We start from the raw sequence: 17,446 nt of genomic DNA, 5'->3' as shown, positions 1-17,446 counted from the left end.
AATTGGTTATAAATAGTGGTATGGTGTTACTTTAAGAGGTGTTGTCATTTTAACGCACCCCTCAAAATAAATATTTAAAATATTTATGGAGTCTACATGTTTATTATTTTACTTATAATACTTTCTCTATCTCATGTTACTTGCACTATTCTATTTTGGCTCGTCCCGAACTACTTATAATATTTTTTATTTTAATTAAGAATTATGGTATTTAATTAGTATATTAAAGTTAATTAAGTGTTCCTCTATTAAGTAATCTCTCATTATGCTTAAAATGCTAATTTAATTATATTAAAAATCAATCCTAAATTTATGATCTAAAATGAAAAGTGCGAGTAATACGAGACGGAATGAGTATTACTTTTGTATTTTTATATTTTAAGTAATATATTATTTAATTATATTATTAATAATTATATTTAATTTTTTATATTTAATTCCGCCCCTCCCGTGTTCCGGTCCTGGATCCGCCACTGACTCAAACATCCAATCTATTGGTTGGAGGTAAAATTTGGTCATTGTCTCTTGTTCCATCTCCTACACACTCATATGTTAGGAATAAAATATACTCCCTCCGTTCCACGATAGTTGAGATATTTCATTTTCTGCACTCGTTTTGAAAAAATGATAATAAATAGTTAAAATGGAAGTAAAATAAAGTAAGAGAGAGAATAATATAGAGAAGAATCTTATCTATATTACACACTCTCTCTTACTTTACTATTTCTTTATTTTAACTATTTCTTATCATTTTTTTTAAAACGAGTGCGGAAAAAGAAATGATTCGACTACCGCGGAACGACGGAAGTATAATTACGACTATAAACCAAATAAACACATAAATTATTTAATCAATTTGATAAGATATGTATCTACACCCAGGGATAATGACATTGACAAGTCAGATATTTTACTATATAACCCTGATACAATTTACAATACGAGAGAATGTATAAAAAAAAAAGTAGTGGTCTAATCATATCCACATAGAAATCGAGTTAGGGCCTAAATATAAATTACATGGAATCCCAATAATGCGCAACTACAAGAATTGAGTTAGATAGTCCAAAATATAAGCTGTAGGAAGCCCAACAATATACAACAATAGGAATCAAACTTGGAACAGAGTGGATGATCTACTCACCTCCCTTCAAGCTTCATATTAAACACGTGTACAAATTTTACTATACAGACTACTTTATATTATGAATAAAATTAAAATTTTCAGATAAATAGTTGCATTTTCACAAAACTTCAGTCCTCAACTAGGATTAGTTACAGGTTGAAGAAAGTTTATAGTACAATTCATGAATTGTAAACAAAAATCAAGTGTCTCTCACACAATTTATTTCAAACAACCAATTAGTAAATTGCATGAATGTGTTACAAAGAATCTACGTTGTACAGAGAGAATATTGTTTCATCACCTAAATACTCATTTCTTGAATCTACATTTGCTAGATCAAGCAAGCTTCTCTAGCAGTTGTAGCATGAACCAGTGAAACAAAACCATCACCATGTCCAGATAAGCTGCTTCAACTTGTAAGCAACAACCCCGATTTTCGCCCTTTTCAGCAACGCACCGTCTCCCTCTAATCTTCTCATTTACCAATCAATTTTCTTTTGCTGCGGGGAATTCCCTTTGTTTCTTGTACTACCTCGCTTTTAACTTGAATCTCGACTGAGCTTCTTCCTTTGTCAGCCTCCCAGACGCTTGGTGGCAACATAGCTTTCTGAGAAGGGAGTTCAGAGATGAAGAGCAGGGTCTGCGCCCATCCAGCATACTTCCCATATTTGCTCACAAAAGCATCCGCAACACGACTGCAGATTCGTGGTGTCAAGCTGGTGCCTGCCAGTTCAGGAAGGAGATACCTGGTAGCGATCTTTTGCAAATGAAGATTAGTAAAATTGATCAAATATGATCTCTCTTTTCTCTTTCCCCAAAATAAGAAACATCAAGCATAGGAGGAACTGGGATGTGTTAACAAACCTTCCACACATGAGTATCGACAGGAATGGCGTGATGATGATCCAAAGCGAAAAGAGCAATGCACGCAGCAACCTTCGGGCCAACACCAGGTAAACTACAGAGACCGCCAACCGAGTCTTGAAGATCTAGTTTACGAAGAGAAGCAAGCCACTCCTGACCCCCTCCAGGCTTTGATTGCAAAGCTGCGACAGTGCCAACAATATATTTAGCCCTGATCCATTTTCAAGACAAATTTATAAAGCCTCAAGAAGATGGTAAGTAAGCATTGTGGCAATCATACTTCATTATCAAGAACAGCAATTTGTGAGAGAAGGAAACTCCTGAATCAAGGCTGCATTTTTACCCAATTTCTCACACCCAATCAAAAGGAAAAAACACATAGATTTTCATTAACTCAAATCATTAGCAAGACTACACCAATAGCTCATCAAAGCACAGTTATGAAGCAACCATGAAGAAATGTCCATAAATGAATACAATTAAATGCAAGTTTCTATCAGAACTCCATCAAATATGCATAACCAAATCTAAATAAACTTCAAACAAGCTAAATAAATCAAAGTCTACCTGTACCCAAAACCAGCCTCTCGAAGCTCGGCCTCAGACAGCAGCGCCAGCTTCTCAATCGACGGAAACTCGTAAAACTCGAATTCTCCCACATTCCCCAGAAATCTCCCCTTGGACGAGATGAAATCCACCATTTTCGTAATCCTCTGAATATTATTATTCGAGGAGCAAATAAACTGGATCAGACATTCCAAGGGATCCTGCCGCAAAACCCTAGCCCCCTCCAAATGCAACGCGAGCTCAGCAAACCTCGAATCGGCGGCCCTAAATTCGTCCCAAATCGAATTCAGCGAAATGCCCATGTTCAGAAAATCGAAAAGCTCGGTCCTTGCGCGGTCCTCGTCGTCCGTGAAATGACAGAAATACCCCACGCCGTTGTCTTCGAGCTGCTTGAGGGAGATGAGGTGGGGCCCGATTGGGCCGGTGTACTGCAGCGGCCCGGTTTTCTTCCACCGGAACGTCTGGCCAGTGGGGAATGTGAGCGGTAGATAGAGCTCGGATTTGGTGATGTTGAGTGGCTTCCAATTGATCTCAGCGGCGGAGGTGGGGAGTGGTTGGGGATTTTGGAGAATGTTGCGGCGTTTTGTGGAAACGGAAGTGATGAGCTTTGTGAAGGATTGGCGGTGATGCGGCGGTGGAGGGGTTGAAGGGCACGGAGTCAAGGGAGATTTTGGTCTTTTCATTCTTGCGATTGATCGCATGTAGAGTAGAAGATTAGGGATTACAGTTACACCTCTGCCGCCATTTTTGGGGAGAAGTAAGAGAAACTAAAACTTGTGAAGCGAATTGATGAAGAATAAAATGTTAACGGGTAAAAACTAGTTATAGTTGTAATTTACGTAAATTTGAGGGAGCAAAATTGCAATTTATAACGGCAAAATTATCAGATGAATTTTGAGTGGTTAATCGGTCGGGTGATTAGCCAAACAACTTTAATGCTATTGGATTGGGATATTGAACTTTAATTAATTAAAGTATAATAAAGAGAGTGCAAACCCATATATTTCTCTACTGTAAAGAAATAGTACGAGGTAATAATATTTTAAACATGTGAAAACACTCTTGGTCAAACAAACATAATAAGTAGAAATTCCTCCGTTCCATGGTAATAGAGTCATTTTAGCATTTTGGTACGTTCCATGATAATAGATGCATTTTCTTTTTTAGTAAAAGTCAACACATTTTTTCACAAATACTTTACTTTCTCTTACTTTATTCTCTCTTCATCTTTCTACCTTTTTTCATTTATCAATTTACTCTCATTTTCTTAACTCACCAACACAATTTTTCTTAATCTCCGTACCGAAAAGAAACGACTTCATTATTATAGAACAGAGGAAGTAATAACTATGTTCATTGGAGCTTTCCTAGCTTTCTCTCTTTAAATTGTGCAATGAGGAATTGTTCTTCTATTGTATTGGCAATGCATGTGGATATCGCAAGTAGTAGATTTCACTTGTAGATGCTAATCAATCATGGAGAAAACCTGCACAATAAGTAAGTTATGCGCAATATTGATTATAAATTTAGATCCATTTTTATATATGTAATTTTTGTTGCATTATTATTAGATGATGACATGAATTCCTAATATACGGCGAAGATGTAAATATCCGAATTATGCAAGATGAAAAACAATAGATGAAGAAAGATAGCCATAGATTACTTTGTAAAATTCCAAAGAAGTAGTCTCAAACACAAGCCATAAGAAAAATTAAAAAAACAGAGCTAACGGCCGAAGCAACAAGAAGATTGGTCACGAACTCTGCTACCACCATCATCATTCGCTGGCGATTTGTCAACCCTGCCTATGCAAAACGGTGCCATCACCCAAAATCCAACCAAACTCAAAGTCGCCAAAACCGCCAGCAGCCAATAATAGCGATCCAAACGGCTCTCACTCACCGTCTTCCCAAACCAACTCCCCTTCCCCTCACTCACCCTTCCCACAATCGCCACCAAAGCCACACTACTAAAATACCCGACCCCCGTCACGAAATCCGTGTACACGTCGTGGAAGTCTCTCAGGTCGGTCGGTGCCTGCGCGTGGTAGTACGTCTCGATGCTACTCCTAAAAAACACATCCACGCACGCAACCAAATAGAATTGGAACACCAGCCACATGGCGTGCTTCCGCTTCACCACGGCCGCGGCCACCGCGCAGCAGAGGATCGCGTGCGCCAAGGCCAGCGCCACGCCTAGGATGGACGGCATAGTGCGCAGGCATTTTGGGACGCAGAAGTTGCAGTATTTGTTCACGCATTGGAGGAACGCGCACGTGGCGCAAATGCATGGGGCTGCGGCGATGGCGATCAGCATTGGGAGTTGGAATACTGCTAGCGGAATGGTCATGAATACAAATTTGCGCTTCATATGATTCGCTTGGGAGACGAAGAAGGTGTTTCCAAGCGCGGAGACGATGCCTAAGATGATGAAGTTGATTGAGATGCCCGTTATGTGCCGCATAAAACTGCTTTCCTTGCCACTGCTTTCACTTTCTTGATAAAATCTGTACCCACAAAATTACAAAGTGGACTAATTATGTGAAATTTACTAAAATGACAGAAGAAGACTATTTTTTTGGATGAAGAGAGTAAATAAAAGTAGATTCAAACTGGTTTGCAAGAGAGAAAGAGACCAAATGGTTGAAGTAGTATTTAATGGAATTATGAATAACGAAAAATATACGACTCCTATTTATAACCTGCAAGGGGCGAACACTTTGAGGAGTGTAGCAAGCAAACTCCCTTTGTTCTTGGGGCCGGTTTTTGTGTAAGATGACCATCCGCCCAAAAAGGTAACGGTTACAATGGCAGCGAAGATTGCCGGAAACCCAAACCGGAAAGTCCACGACGATATCAATGAAATTATAACAAGTCCAATTGCGTATACGCAAAGGTTCTCTGCGGTTGAGCCATGCTTTTGCACGAGACCACATAAGTAAAATTGTCCCCCTTCGCTGGTTTGTTCATCATGCAAACAAGGCACACTCACGGTCAAACCGCCTCTTCCGATCGCCGTTAACGCCACTCCGAGGTACAACAGACCTCTTTGCGTATTCCCTACGCATGTTTCGTTGTATTCCTTGCATGGACCCATGCCCAGAACCGGCGGCAACGACATTGTAACAAAAACGATACCCTGACATTAAGAAACCATAAAGTTTGGTCAAATTCTAGTATGTCATGTAACTTTGGAAATCAGTCATGAATTTTAGATTTAATTAGTCTCCGTCATCTAGATTTTCAAAGATAAGAGATGGAGCAAATTGCAAAAATACCATAAAGTTTGGTTAAATTTTGGTTCGCCGCATAATATTGAAAACCATATAGAAAACCATGAATTTCTGATATAGCTAGTCTTATTAGATTTTCAAAGTTAAGTGACATACCAAAATTGGATTTATATTTTTATAGTGATATAGATTGACACGTGGACTCACCAGAGTGGAGGAGGCGGTAGAGATGACGACCACCACAAAATTTCCGAGATACTTGTCGGCGAGGAGCTGAAAGACGGCGGGTAGCATGAGGCTTGTTCCTTCCCAGATATTGACAATCGCGGCGGCATGAGTAAAGCTTAGTTTCCAAACATCCGTCAAAAATGGTTGTAAAACAAAAAATGCTCGTCGCATCAATGTGTCGGACCACAGCAATTGTACAATCCGACATCCTTTGACTGCACAAATCACTTGCATTTTAGACATGAAACATAGTACTACTATAATAAGTAAGGGCTTTAAAAGGTTTAAAGTCACACCGTTATCTCTGATGCTATTGCTGAAGCAATTTCTGATGCAATTAAACATCGTTGCATGGAATTAGGCAGTTTCACTCTCACAACAAAATGTGAACTAAAACAGGGAAAAAGCACTAATTAATGATAATAAGACATGTTTTGAGCAAAGGGTAATGCAAAATTAGGATTATCACTATTATCAACTTACATTCTTGAAAAGCTGCCCCACTTTAATTCGAAATTGCTGTTTGGATTTAGGAGTTTCAATTCGCCCCTGCCTTAAATAGAGAAAATTCTATTATAAACAACTCCCACTTTTAATATTGTAAAGAAAAAAGTTCCCACTAATCATATCCCTTACTCATTTTGGGGTTTTCTAGTTGCCTAGTATTTGGGGCAAAGAATAAATAATGTGTTTCATGAGGGTCAAATATTCAATTGGTTATCAGTTATCACCTAGAGAAAATGATATCTCCTTGTTTAGCATATTGGATCAAGTATTTTAAAATTTCGAATCGATAAATAAAAGGTGATGTTATGGGCTCACGGTTCACTTCCATCTCAAGTTATGCTTAAAGATATCGGATTCATTTTCATAAACATGCAAAATGTTACTGGTCATCTGCATTGACTAATGTAAAAAGTAAATTATGAGTACTTTTTATAACTGTATGCTCAAGTAAGCCGTTAAGTACCAACATGACATATGCATATTTACGCAATAATTTAAGAGACTCTAGATAAATTTGCAGTGGTTGTAGTTATAGACTTATAGATATATAATAAATTTACTTTTAAGATATGAGGGTAAAAATAATAATTTTCAATAATAACTTAAAGACATGAGCCATATCTTCGTTTGGTTCTGCATTATTCAAAGTAAATATGAGTGAACGGATTATCTCAATTTCTTTTTTCATACACAATAAACATAAATTTTAAAGGCTGCGACATGATGGACTCGAACTCAAGTCCTTCAGTCCAGACATTAACCCTCTACCAGACTACCACTATGCCAAATAGAAAAAACCATGTGTGTGTGAGTTGGTCAAGCGGTGAAGAGGTTAATGCCTGAGGTCAAGGTGTCAGGTTCAAGTCCTTGTCCTTTGAGTTGCGACTTTTAAATTTAAGGTTATTTAACCATTAAAAAAAAAGGGAATTGGAAAAAATAGATAGGAGTATAACTCGGATAAGAAATTAAAACTTTTTGGTTCCAAAATGCTAAGAAAATCATGTAGCCCAAAAACCAAACTTCCAGGCCCAATTTCGTGAAACTATACACACCATGCCCAAATATGCATATCAATAAAAGTGTAAATCATTTAGTTAGTTAATGAGACTAATATATTATTAGTATTATATTATAGAGAGGGATTACAATTTCCAGGCCTAAACATGCTTCAAGAATTTATCCATCATGGTTTCTGCTCAAACACCAGAAATCAACATTTCATTTTATGAATCAATTATTCAACACACCTTTTTTCCCCTTTTGTGATAAAAAAATCGTACTAGAATTTTAACAAAACCAATTTTCTAATTAAGCTAGACATATATAATTATCACTGACAAAATATTACACATATATATTCCCTCTCTCTCGTCCCAATTTGCCATTTTTGTATGCATGTAAATAGTATCTTATTTGTTTATTACTATATTTGGTAATGAACCTCACGCTAATGTATCTTAGTCACATTTTATAATAAAATTATTACTTCATCCGTTCTAAGGAAGCTGACCCCTTTCTTGCGGCACGAGAATTTATGCAATTTTATTTTGTTTGTGAAGTTGAGAGAATAAAGTAAGCTAGAGAAAATAAAGTAGAGAGAAACGTGTTTCAATTTTTAGTAATGAGTCATCTTGTTTGGGACAAACCAAAAAGGAAAGTGAGTCATCTTCAATGGGACAGATGGATTATATAAAAGTAGGACTCACGCTCTACCAACTTTTTTTAATCCACTATCCATTACATTTCTTCACTACAAAAAAAACTCATGTTTGCAAGCACATATTTACAAGCACAGCATGTGCCAGCAAATTTTGGCAGATTTGCGAGCAAAATTGCGAGCAAAATGCTTGTAATCTTGCTAGCGGACTTTGGAATATATCACCAAGCAATAAGTAGATACATACACATACCTGCAGCAGTTGGTCTTCCTTCTCACCGGCGGCTGGTATCTGCACCACCGCGACGCCACGGTTGGTTGCTTCCACTCCACTACTGCGAGCTTGCCATAATATTTGTGCAACTAATGTGTTTGAGGAGAGAATTTGTTGTATGAACTGAAAATTAACATTAAAGAGGGTAAGGTGGGGTAGATGAGGAGGACATATATACATTCATGACTTGCCCAGGATATATCCTACCCCGTACTATATTGATACATTCCGGACGTTTAGTTGTCACGTTCACTTGTGGTCGATTAAATGTCATATCTAATCTTATCTCTTGTTCGGTTGTCTTTTTCTCAAAAGCTCGACGGTGACAATGTACGTGTGATGTCTCCACAATGCCAAAATTACATTATATATTAGAACATCTACTATAGGTGGACACTTTTTAGTGGACAACTTTTTTTTTTGTCCATAGCCACTTTTTATTTGTCCACGGCCATAAAAAAAATTGTCCGCAGCAATAGTGGACAATTTTATTAGCCACATTTCACTTTATTTTTATTGTTTGTATATTTTATTTCAATTACAATTTACTCCAAATTCACTCTGCACTACAGCAAAATCTTCTGTCACTTCTTCACCCTTACTCTGCAATTGCATTTCATTTTACAACAACGACAAATCAACAAATCTAGCTGCAACTACTGCTTATCCCCTTTCCAAAGGTTTCTTCTTCTTCACACAGAATTTCTTCCTTATTAATGTTCGACCCGATTTCCTATGACTGTAAATGCAATTGAAGTTCTTCAAATAGATTATGCTTTGTTTTTCAATTTTGGCAAAAAAAAAAATTAAAAAATCGAAAAATAAATAAATAAATAAATAAAAAATGAAAAACAGCCGACCGCCGCGGCGGTTTCGCCGCACAATAGATAGCCGCGGCGGCCGCCGGGCTTCTCTCTCCTCCGGCTCGTCCACGCCGCATTCGGGGCGAATGCCCTTCCGCCCCAGCAAATTCGTCCGCCTCCGGGGCGGACGCGTCCTCCGCAGTAGACCGCCGCGGCGCCGCCGCGATCGGGGCGGCCGGCGCGCCGCCCTATAGTGGATGCTCTTATACATTTCATGATATAACTAATTTAATCTTAGGCAAACTTTATTTTGATTTATTCATGACTATCTTGTTTAACAAACTAAATACGACCTATATGCATTGGACGTCTGAAAAAAAATACAGCAAAATATCTACTTTGTAAATTTGTTAATTAAAGGGCTATTTGACTATTTCCTCCTCTAGCTTCACTTTTGCTATAAACGGAACCCGCCAATTAACCAAACACAATTTCAAAAGCCCAATCTCATATTCAAAACACCATAATTATGGAAAAACCACTAACACAACGTTTAAAGGTTTCGGGTTCGAGTCCTCCGTGGTGCGGCCTTTAAATTTATGTTCATTTAAAAAAAAAAACTCAACTTTCATGCAAATATTTGTAGAGGCTTTCACTACAACCAAACACACCCTTAATTGATAGCTCCATTTGTATTTGAAAGAACCTTCGAACGACTGGCTATACGTCGTCGTTTTAATACGTATGTGATGATCAAATGGAACAACTTAATTCATGAAAGCACGTCTCAATTCCTGATTACAAGAAATTCAATTATGAAAACAGTAAAACACGATGATCTGAGATTTACTACTACACGTTAGTACAAGTAAACATACTTTAATAATTTACTAAAACTCAATAAATTACTACTACTACTAAACAACAAAACTTTGCCTTTCTTATTTAATCAAACTGTGTTTTACACATGAAAGGAGCCCAAAAATGGGAACATAGAATATTAAACTAATATGATTCACACCACTTCATTTATGCTACAAATTTTTTTCAACATATAACGAAGCACAAGCACCAATACAAACACTAGCACCAGCATTGAAAGATGTCTAGTTGGGCAATGGGATATCAGCTAGATCCTCTCTATATGGTGGATTCTGCATCTCAACTCCTCCTTGATGCCCATTTTCCATCCGACCGGCTTGGGCAATCACGTCCGGCTTGGTGGGGTCGATGAATGTCACAACTCTATCCTTTCGAAACATGAGATAGATGACTGAGATAATATAGATTGCCATAAGAGGAAACACTACTATTCCAATGAACACATTCCCCACTTTTGGCAAGTCATTGCTAATAAGCCAACCCACAAATGCAGTGCTCAAATAATAGATGTTGATGCCTATGATCCCCAGCCCTAGGATCCATGAAAACACTATGATCTGCATAATCATGTACACAAAAATTAGTAGTATTACAAAACAACTCATCCCAAAAGATTAATAATTTCACTTACGTAGATAGAGTTCTTGTGAGGTCCCATCTTGGTGGCGCTCGTGCTGAACTTAAGAAGTGGGATTAGAGCGAAAGGAAGCTCAAACGATAATATCATCTGTAATAAATTGAATTCCAATTCCATAAGTAACATTCCATTTAATTTGTTGTGTTAGATGATTTATATTCCATTTTTGAGTGAGGGTGTATGTAATACAAACCGATGCAATAATGATGAGTCGACCAGCGCCTGAAGATCCTCCAATTATAGACACTATTAGACTTGGTGTTATTGCAATGCACCTTGTCATCAAATTTCTTATCCATTTCTTCATCCTAAGTTCCAAGAAACCCTATAGAAAAGGAATTCAATTTCATATATAAACAAACTTCCGAGAAAACCATGAAGCAGTTTAGCCCAATTCTGGTCCTTCCCATTTAAAAATCAACTATAAAAATCATAAGTTTAGATTAGCTCGTAACTAATCCCATAGCAAAATATTTCATTGGCTACGTATAATATATTGTTGATATTTTCAACCAAACACTGTCGTTTTTTTTATAAATGTACAACATCTTTTAAATAACTAGTTGTGTCGTTTTCTTTTAAAATGCACGACATCGTTTAAATAACTAGTTGTGGTGTCCGCATATGATTTATAGCTGACATATCAAATACAATTTCACCAAAAAATTGCAGAACAAATCCAAACTACGTGGTTTTTCTATATGAAAAGTTGTGTTACGAACGAACCAAACTTCGTGATTTTCTGACAATTAAACTTAGTTATCTCATATTTGGTTACATCATACCTGCATGATGAACTGTCCTGCATAGGTGCCGGTGATAGCGGAGCTTTGGCCCGAGGCGAGCAATGCAATCGCATAAACCATAGAACTTGATTTCCCCAAAACATTCTAGAAAAGATCAAGTAAAAAATGAAATTAGATATATATTATCCATGTGTGGTTTTTACTTATTAGGAATAATATTAATTAACCTTGAGAAGGAACGATGCGGAATTAAGTGTTAAGTCGCTGCAATTGTCTGAGTTTTCATTTGAGAGATCATCTGCCAAGCAAACAGTTCCCGACACAGAAATAACGGCCACATTTATCAAAAAAGCTACAAAAAGGGCAAATCCACTCTCGATCAAGAAGTATCGACAAGCATCCTGAAATAGAAATACAATATTAACTAATTATCTAACATTTAATGACATTTAAATACCCCATCATCCACCATTTAAATGTCTTATTTTAACTTGTACAAGTTTTAAAATTTGTGAAGCAAAATTGATGAAAAAAGAAAAGAAAAGAAAAGAAAGAAGATGCTTATTAATGAAATGACGGCGTTTTGAACGTCATAAATTTTATACACAGATGGGATATTGCAAAATAATGAAACACAAAACTTTAACTAAATTTCATTATTTAAATAACTATTAATCTGTATGTATTATACTTACATTGATTCCACGAACAGAGTTAGGTATCTTTCTCGACAGTACTAAAGCAGAATGAAGAAAAAGATTGTGCCTGCAGCAAAAAAATGATGAAAATATTTTAATAATAAAAAGAATTCACTAAAACGCTTGTGATTTTGTTTTGATTAAGTGGACCAATATTCACAAATTCTAGTGCAAATTAAGCTTGCCTAGTTTTTTTTTTTTCCTATTGTGATATATTTTTGTTATTTGACTATATCAAAAACACTTGTCAATACGTCAGAAAGTAAATCAGTCCACGATCACGACAATTCCATTTACTAGTAGGACTAGGCCTCATGACTAGCCTACTATTCTCTCTTTATTAGTTATTTCAAAAATCCAAATGTAGATTGATAAATAATTCATGTGTTTATTTATTATCTTCACGATTACTTGTGCGTTTATTTCCTAAAAAAATTTGTGACCGTGTATAAGGAAATTGAAAGTAGCATACGGCATAACGAGGGCGCCAAGCAGTGCGATGGCGTCACCGGTGGCGCCTTGGCCACTCAACTTCGGCACAAACATTCCTTTCATAACTTCTTTAGCTGGGGGCTGCACATAGCTTAATTCTCCAAAAAAGCATGCTGCCATTATGAATACTAATATGGCAATCAACAACTCCAGCTTCCTCACCTGTTTTTTTTAACAAATAATAAATTATTAGTTTACAAATATATAATTATTAACCATGAGAACATGAGTAATAATTAGGCCTATCCTATTTTTTAATATTTCTCCTCATATAAATTGAAGACTTACGCCATATCTTTGTAGGGCGAGCAAGAGTAGAGTGCTGCACCCGGTGCAGAGAACCCCAACCCACACTGGTATCTTAAACAATATGTTAAGTGCAAATGCCGTCCCAATCACTATCAAATTGAAACTCACTTATGTCAATAATATTTTTTAAGATAAAAATCAGGTTGAATATATTAAATAATTTTTTATGTGGAATAAAGAGATCGATGTTCATAGCCAACATGTATGTACCTTCTGGGATGTCAGCAGCTATGACGGCAAGCTCAGCCAGAATCCACAAACAGTATTTAACAAATATTGGATACTCAGCCTTGCAATGCTCCGCCAAATGTTTGCCTACATATGTTTATATTAATCATATTGTCTCTATCCATGAAAAAAGGTTTTGGTAGTAGACGATACAAGTTTTCAAAAAATTGATACAGTAAGACTTATATATAGAGAAAAAAATATTAAAGTAAGATATTATTAGTGAAAAATTATGCTCATTTTAGAAATGTATCATGAATAAATATGGACTAATTTCAGTAAATAAGACAAATTAGAAAATATACTACTTTATCTGTCCTTTGAAAATTTGTCACTTATTTCTATTTTCATCTGTCCCTAAAAATTTGTCACCTTTCACTAACTCATTTTCACTCACATTTTATTATAAAACTAATATATAAAAATAGGACTCACATAATATTAATTTTTTCAATTCACTTTCTTTTATATTTTTTAAAACTCGTGCCAAGTTAAATGGTGACAAATCATAAGTGACGGCTGGAGTAATTTGTATAGACAGAACAATTAGTTTTACTTTATAAATAAATAAAAGTCACATGGTATTCAACCATTAAATAGATGCATGTATGGAGTTGTGATCAATTGAGATTTTTTATGCTAATTGAGAAATGAGATGCAATATCAGCCACTCATTTTTATTAAATGAGTGGTCCAGATTTTTCCACATGGAAAATATCTTTAGATTAATTAATTATGAAAGGGCAGAATGGTAATATCATAGTAAATTTTATTCAATAAATATTTTTTTAATTTTTAATTTTAATTTTTTTAAAAAAAAATTAAAATATTTTTTAATTTTTTTTAATTTTTTTTAATTTCTTTTTTAATTTTTTTTAAAGTTTTTTTTATTTTTATTTTTCAACTACATATACAATTCATGTCAACTACACACATATAATGTCAACTATGTGTACAATCCATGTCAACCACACACACAATTCATGTCAACTACACACATATAATGTCAACTATGTGTACAATCCATGTCAACTACATATACAATTCATGTTAACTATACAATATAATGTCAACTACATGTACAATTCATATCAAATAGTATTTATTGAATAAAGTTGTTGACATTTGATGTGTAGTTGACATGAATTGTATATGTAGTTGAAAAAAAAATTTAAAAAAAATTTAAAAAAAATTTAAAAAAATTTAAAAAAATTAATAAAATCACAATTATGCCCTTCTGTTGACATAAACTACATGTTGTTGACATTTCACAAATATTTTGGATAAGTGGCTGAGATTGCATCTCAATTCTCAAATAGGTTGATAAATCATCAACCTAACAAGACATGTATGTATAATAAATGTATGCGTACCGGTGCTGACTCCTAGATTTGCTGCAAGTGATTGAATGATGAGGGCAAACACCAAACCAATTAGGATCACCCACAACAACTGCAAAATGTACATATATAAATATAAGAAAACTGATTTCATTTCTAATACATGTCACATCATTTTGATAGAATTCATTTTAGGGCAACAAATATCAAACCTAAAACAAAATTGTTTTCATGTCTAAGTTCATCTTGTTGTTGGAAAGCAAATAATTTGGACTAATTGTCGAAAGAATTTCATAAAATTCAAATTTTTGGAATTTACAAAGTAACTTTTCTGCAATTTGCATTTGTCCTACAATGCCAGTTTTCGGTGAAAAACTGAAAATAGTGATATGAAAGCCAAAATTTTAAATTCACAACTGCAGGTTGTAGTTCACCATAACATGAAAATTGGATTGAGACTCTGCTTTAATCCACAAACACATACGTACCATATCAATAAAGTAGGAGAGATAAGATGGTTAGGTACTGGTTAATATAAACGATTGAATGTTTTTTGTCAAAAAAAAAAAAGAAAATGACTCAAGTTAGTGGAAATATCTCAAAAAGAATACGATTCAACTTAGTTGGAACGAATGAAGTAATAAAATTGTCACGTGAGTCAGAAAATAGAAACACATGATCAATTTACATGAAAATAAATAAATGAGAACATGGGAAATCAATAAATTAAGTGTATATTAGTAGTAAGTTAATTACTTCATAGCCGTGGTTTGCTCCCGCTTGCAAATCAGTTTCCACTGCATTTAAGATATTCACACCATTTAGTGCCACAAATATATATGTACGCTAAATTGCTAGAAAAGATCATGAAGTTTAATTAAAATTTTCAGTTTGTTTTATACCTTAAACCTCAACAATAAAATCGTTACATTTCAATTTGTTGCCAATTATTTCATAACGAATTTGTTTACTAGTAAAATTGTACTCCATCTAATATGACATTCGCGAAATTGTACGTTAACGTCACGACCAATGAGTCAAACGATGTCATGTATTCACCTAGTTAACTGGTTTTTTTTATAGGAGCGATTGCTAACAAATTCAAATTTCATGATACTTTCAACTAAAATTAAAATTGTGCGACAGGTCATAATTTAATCAAATTTCGTGTTTTTTCAATCAGTTTGCCCAAAGGAGCTTACAATTTCCAGGATCAAGGTAAGCCAGTGAGACCAAGAAACCAGGGCCAACATGCTGCAAGAACTTTTTCCATCCTGGTTTCTGCACAAACACAAAATCAACATTTCATTTAAAAACCCAAAACAATTACTACATTTTTTCTCTTTTGATGAAACAAAAATTCAAGAATTTTATTAAAACGATTTTTTTAAGATGGAATAAAAAGCCATAAATGTCACTGAGAAATATAGAGTTTAATATATGCACCTGCTGCACTTCTTCTTCCTGACCAAATTCTTTATTTCCAGCCGCCCAATCACCGCCGGGAGGCGGTGTCTCCGCCACCGCAACGATACGGTTGCTGTTCCCTCCACCACTCCCCTGCTGCAAGCTTGCCATATTATTCCAAGTAATGTGTGTATTTTTTTTCTGTAGCTGTTTGTTTGTGTATGATAATATTTTCCCTCCCTTTATTTATATTGCAAGAATCTTGTATATTGCCTATCCCAAGAAGAACCTCTCATTTAATTCCTAGCTACCTTTGTTTTCTTGTTACTAAAATAATATTCTGGAATTCGTCACAAAAAAGTACATTACTAATTATTAATTTTTTTAAAAAAAAGACATTACTAATTATTAATTAAATTAGTAATATTAGAGCATGAGCAGCACTTGTTCATAGGCTGACCCGTCATCCATCTGCCCATGCCCGCTAAATTCGAGGGTTTGGAAGACAGAGTCGGAGGCTCGAGCCGCTTGCTGCCTAGGACACAAGAGCCCCATGGTATTTCCATGTTTTTAAGAAGAGATACTAATCAATTAAATTATTTGTCAAATTTTGGTCATGCTATGAAATTTGAAAATGGAGTAGTAAATCATAAAATTTTAATTTTATTTATTTTCTCATTCGCATACAAAATTACTGTCTTTGTAATTTGCAAGCTTCAAAATGATCAATTAACATCGTTTTAAACATCAACAAAGACGCCATCCTACATTGTGAATGTTCCTATAAATGCGATTAGTTGGACAATGTTCTTATACATTAATTTAATTACATTACATATCTGATTCTGATTCGCAAGAAAAAATCAAATTTATGATCAAAATCGAAATGTGCCATGAAACTTGCCTAATCTAATTAACAAAGGGTAGCAGGTAGAGTGATGTCTCTTATTCTGGTTTGTCACATTAGTAATGACACCCAAACTCAAAATGAATACAGTTAATTAAGGTTTTAATCTTCTTTCTTATTTGGTAGGTCCATCTCATTTTAAATTTATTAAAATATTAAGTGATTGTATGCTGTGTGAGGTATATATGTATTGTGTGTGTTAGATTCGGTGTATGTTTTGTATGGATATAATATACTCCATATCATATAGTCTATGTGAAGAAAATGTTCATTTAGTTGTAATTAGTTAACACTTGATTACTCAGAAAACTCATGGAGTATTTAACAGCATCTACAGAAAAATAATTAGATAAGATGGCACGAAACATACCAATTCATGTGAGACTCGTAAACACTAATTCAAGTACATTTCAGGCCTCTATTTGATAATCTATGCATAACTAAATACATATAAACTAGTACTCCTACTAAATTTCAGATTTAGATAATCATCTTGAAAAAAATACTATCAATTGAAATTATATATTATTTCCAAGCGG

General features: G+C 35.0%; 3 protein-coding genes across 4 annotated transcripts; all 3 read right to left on the bottom strand.

The window, feature by feature from the left end:
* Positions 1–1,312: 1,312 nt before the first annotated feature.
* Positions 1,313–3,350, bottom strand: OGG1 (8-oxoguanine-DNA glycosylase 1). Its single transcript, XM_048123914.2, has 3 exons — positions 2,558–3,350; positions 1,991–2,201; positions 1,313–1,883 (listed from the first exon to the last, which is right to left on the bottom strand). The coding sequence occupies exons 1-3, from the start codon at positions 3,256–3,258 to the stop codon at positions 1,602–1,604; spliced, it is 1,194 nt and encodes a 397-aa protein (XP_047979871.1). The 5' UTR covers positions 3,259–3,350; the 3' UTR covers positions 1,313–1,601.
* An 849-nt stretch (positions 3,351–4,199) lies between these two features.
* LOC125220132 (protein NRT1/ PTR FAMILY 5.5-like) lies at positions 4,200–8,562 on the bottom strand. Of its 2 annotated transcripts, none has more exons than XM_048122270.2 (6): positions 8,438–8,562; positions 6,504–6,573; positions 6,317–6,429; positions 6,000–6,235; positions 5,262–5,698; positions 4,200–5,066 (listed from the first exon to the last, which is right to left on the bottom strand). In XM_048122270.2, the coding sequence occupies exons 3-6, from the start codon at positions 6,363–6,365 to the stop codon at positions 4,286–4,288; spliced, it is 1,503 nt and encodes a 500-aa protein (XP_047978227.1). In that variant the 5' UTR covers positions 6,366–6,429; positions 6,504–6,573; positions 8,438–8,562; the 3' UTR covers positions 4,200–4,285. The 2 variants fall into 2 exon arrangements, with proteins under 2 accessions (XP_047978227.1, XP_047978228.1); XM_048122271.2 differs by having other exon boundaries at positions 6,317–6,410.
* A 1,617-nt stretch (positions 8,563–10,179) lies between these two features.
* On the bottom strand, positions 10,180–16,228 carry LOC125219773 (metal transporter Nramp7.2-like). Its single transcript, XM_048121832.2, has 13 exons — positions 16,040–16,228; positions 15,796–15,874; positions 15,350–15,390; positions 14,627–14,705; positions 13,236–13,340; positions 13,005–13,114; positions 12,697–12,878; positions 12,222–12,291; positions 11,754–11,927; positions 11,566–11,670; positions 10,974–11,105; positions 10,775–10,870; positions 10,180–10,700 (listed from the first exon to the last, which is right to left on the bottom strand). Exons 1-13 carry the CDS (start codon positions 16,169–16,171, stop codon positions 10,368–10,370), a joined length of 1,638 nt encoding a protein of 545 aa, XP_047977789.1. The 5' UTR covers positions 16,172–16,228; the 3' UTR covers positions 10,180–10,367.
* Between the last annotated feature and the right edge of the window lie 1,218 nt (positions 16,229–17,446).

Source organism: Salvia hispanica, chromosome 1 (genome assembly GCF_029641045.1).
Source record: "Salvia hispanica isolate PSC_SH4W2 chromosome 1, Shi_PSC_v1, whole genome shotgun sequence".
Taxonomy (NCBI): Eukaryota; Viridiplantae; Streptophyta; class Magnoliopsida; order Lamiales; family Lamiaceae; genus Salvia; species Salvia hispanica.
Note: the sequence above shows the minus strand (reverse complement) of the source record. Positions and strands in the feature narration are given on the sequence as shown.

Coding starts and splice junctions, on each gene's coding strand:
- OGG1 (XM_048123914.2), bottom strand. CDS start 3,258: ATGCGATCAATCGCAAGAATGAAAAGACCAAAATCTCCCTTGACTCCG. Junction 2,202..2,557: donor GAGGCTGGTTTTGGGTACAG/GTAGACTTTGAT, acceptor AAAATGGATCAG/GGCTAAATATATTGTTGGCA. Junction 1,884..1,990: donor TCGATACTCATGTGTGGAAG/GTTTGTTAACAC, acceptor CATTTGCAAAAG/ATCGCTACCAGGTATCTCCT.
- LOC125220132 (XM_048122270.2), bottom strand. CDS start 6,365: ATGTTTAATTGCATCAGAAATTGCTTCAGCAATAGCATCAGAGATAAC. Junction 6,236..6,316: donor CAATAGCATCAGAGATAACG/GTGTGACTTTAA, acceptor TGATTTGTGCAG/TCAAAGGATGTCGGATTGTA. Junction 5,699..5,999: donor CTACCGCCTCCTCCACTCTG/GTGAGTCCACGT, acceptor TCTTAATGTCAG/GGTATCGTTTTTGTTACAAT.
- LOC125219773 (XM_048121832.2), bottom strand. CDS start 16,171: ATGGCAAGCTTGCAGCAGGGGAGTGGTGGAGGGAACAGCAACCGTATC. Junction 13,115..13,235: donor AGCTGCTGACATCCCAGAAG/GTACATACATGT, acceptor TCAATTTGATAG/TGATTGGGACGGCATTTGCA. Junction 10,701..10,774: donor CTCACAAGAACTCTATCTAC/GTAAGTGAAATT, acceptor ATGATTATGCAG/ATCATAGTGTTTTCATGGAT.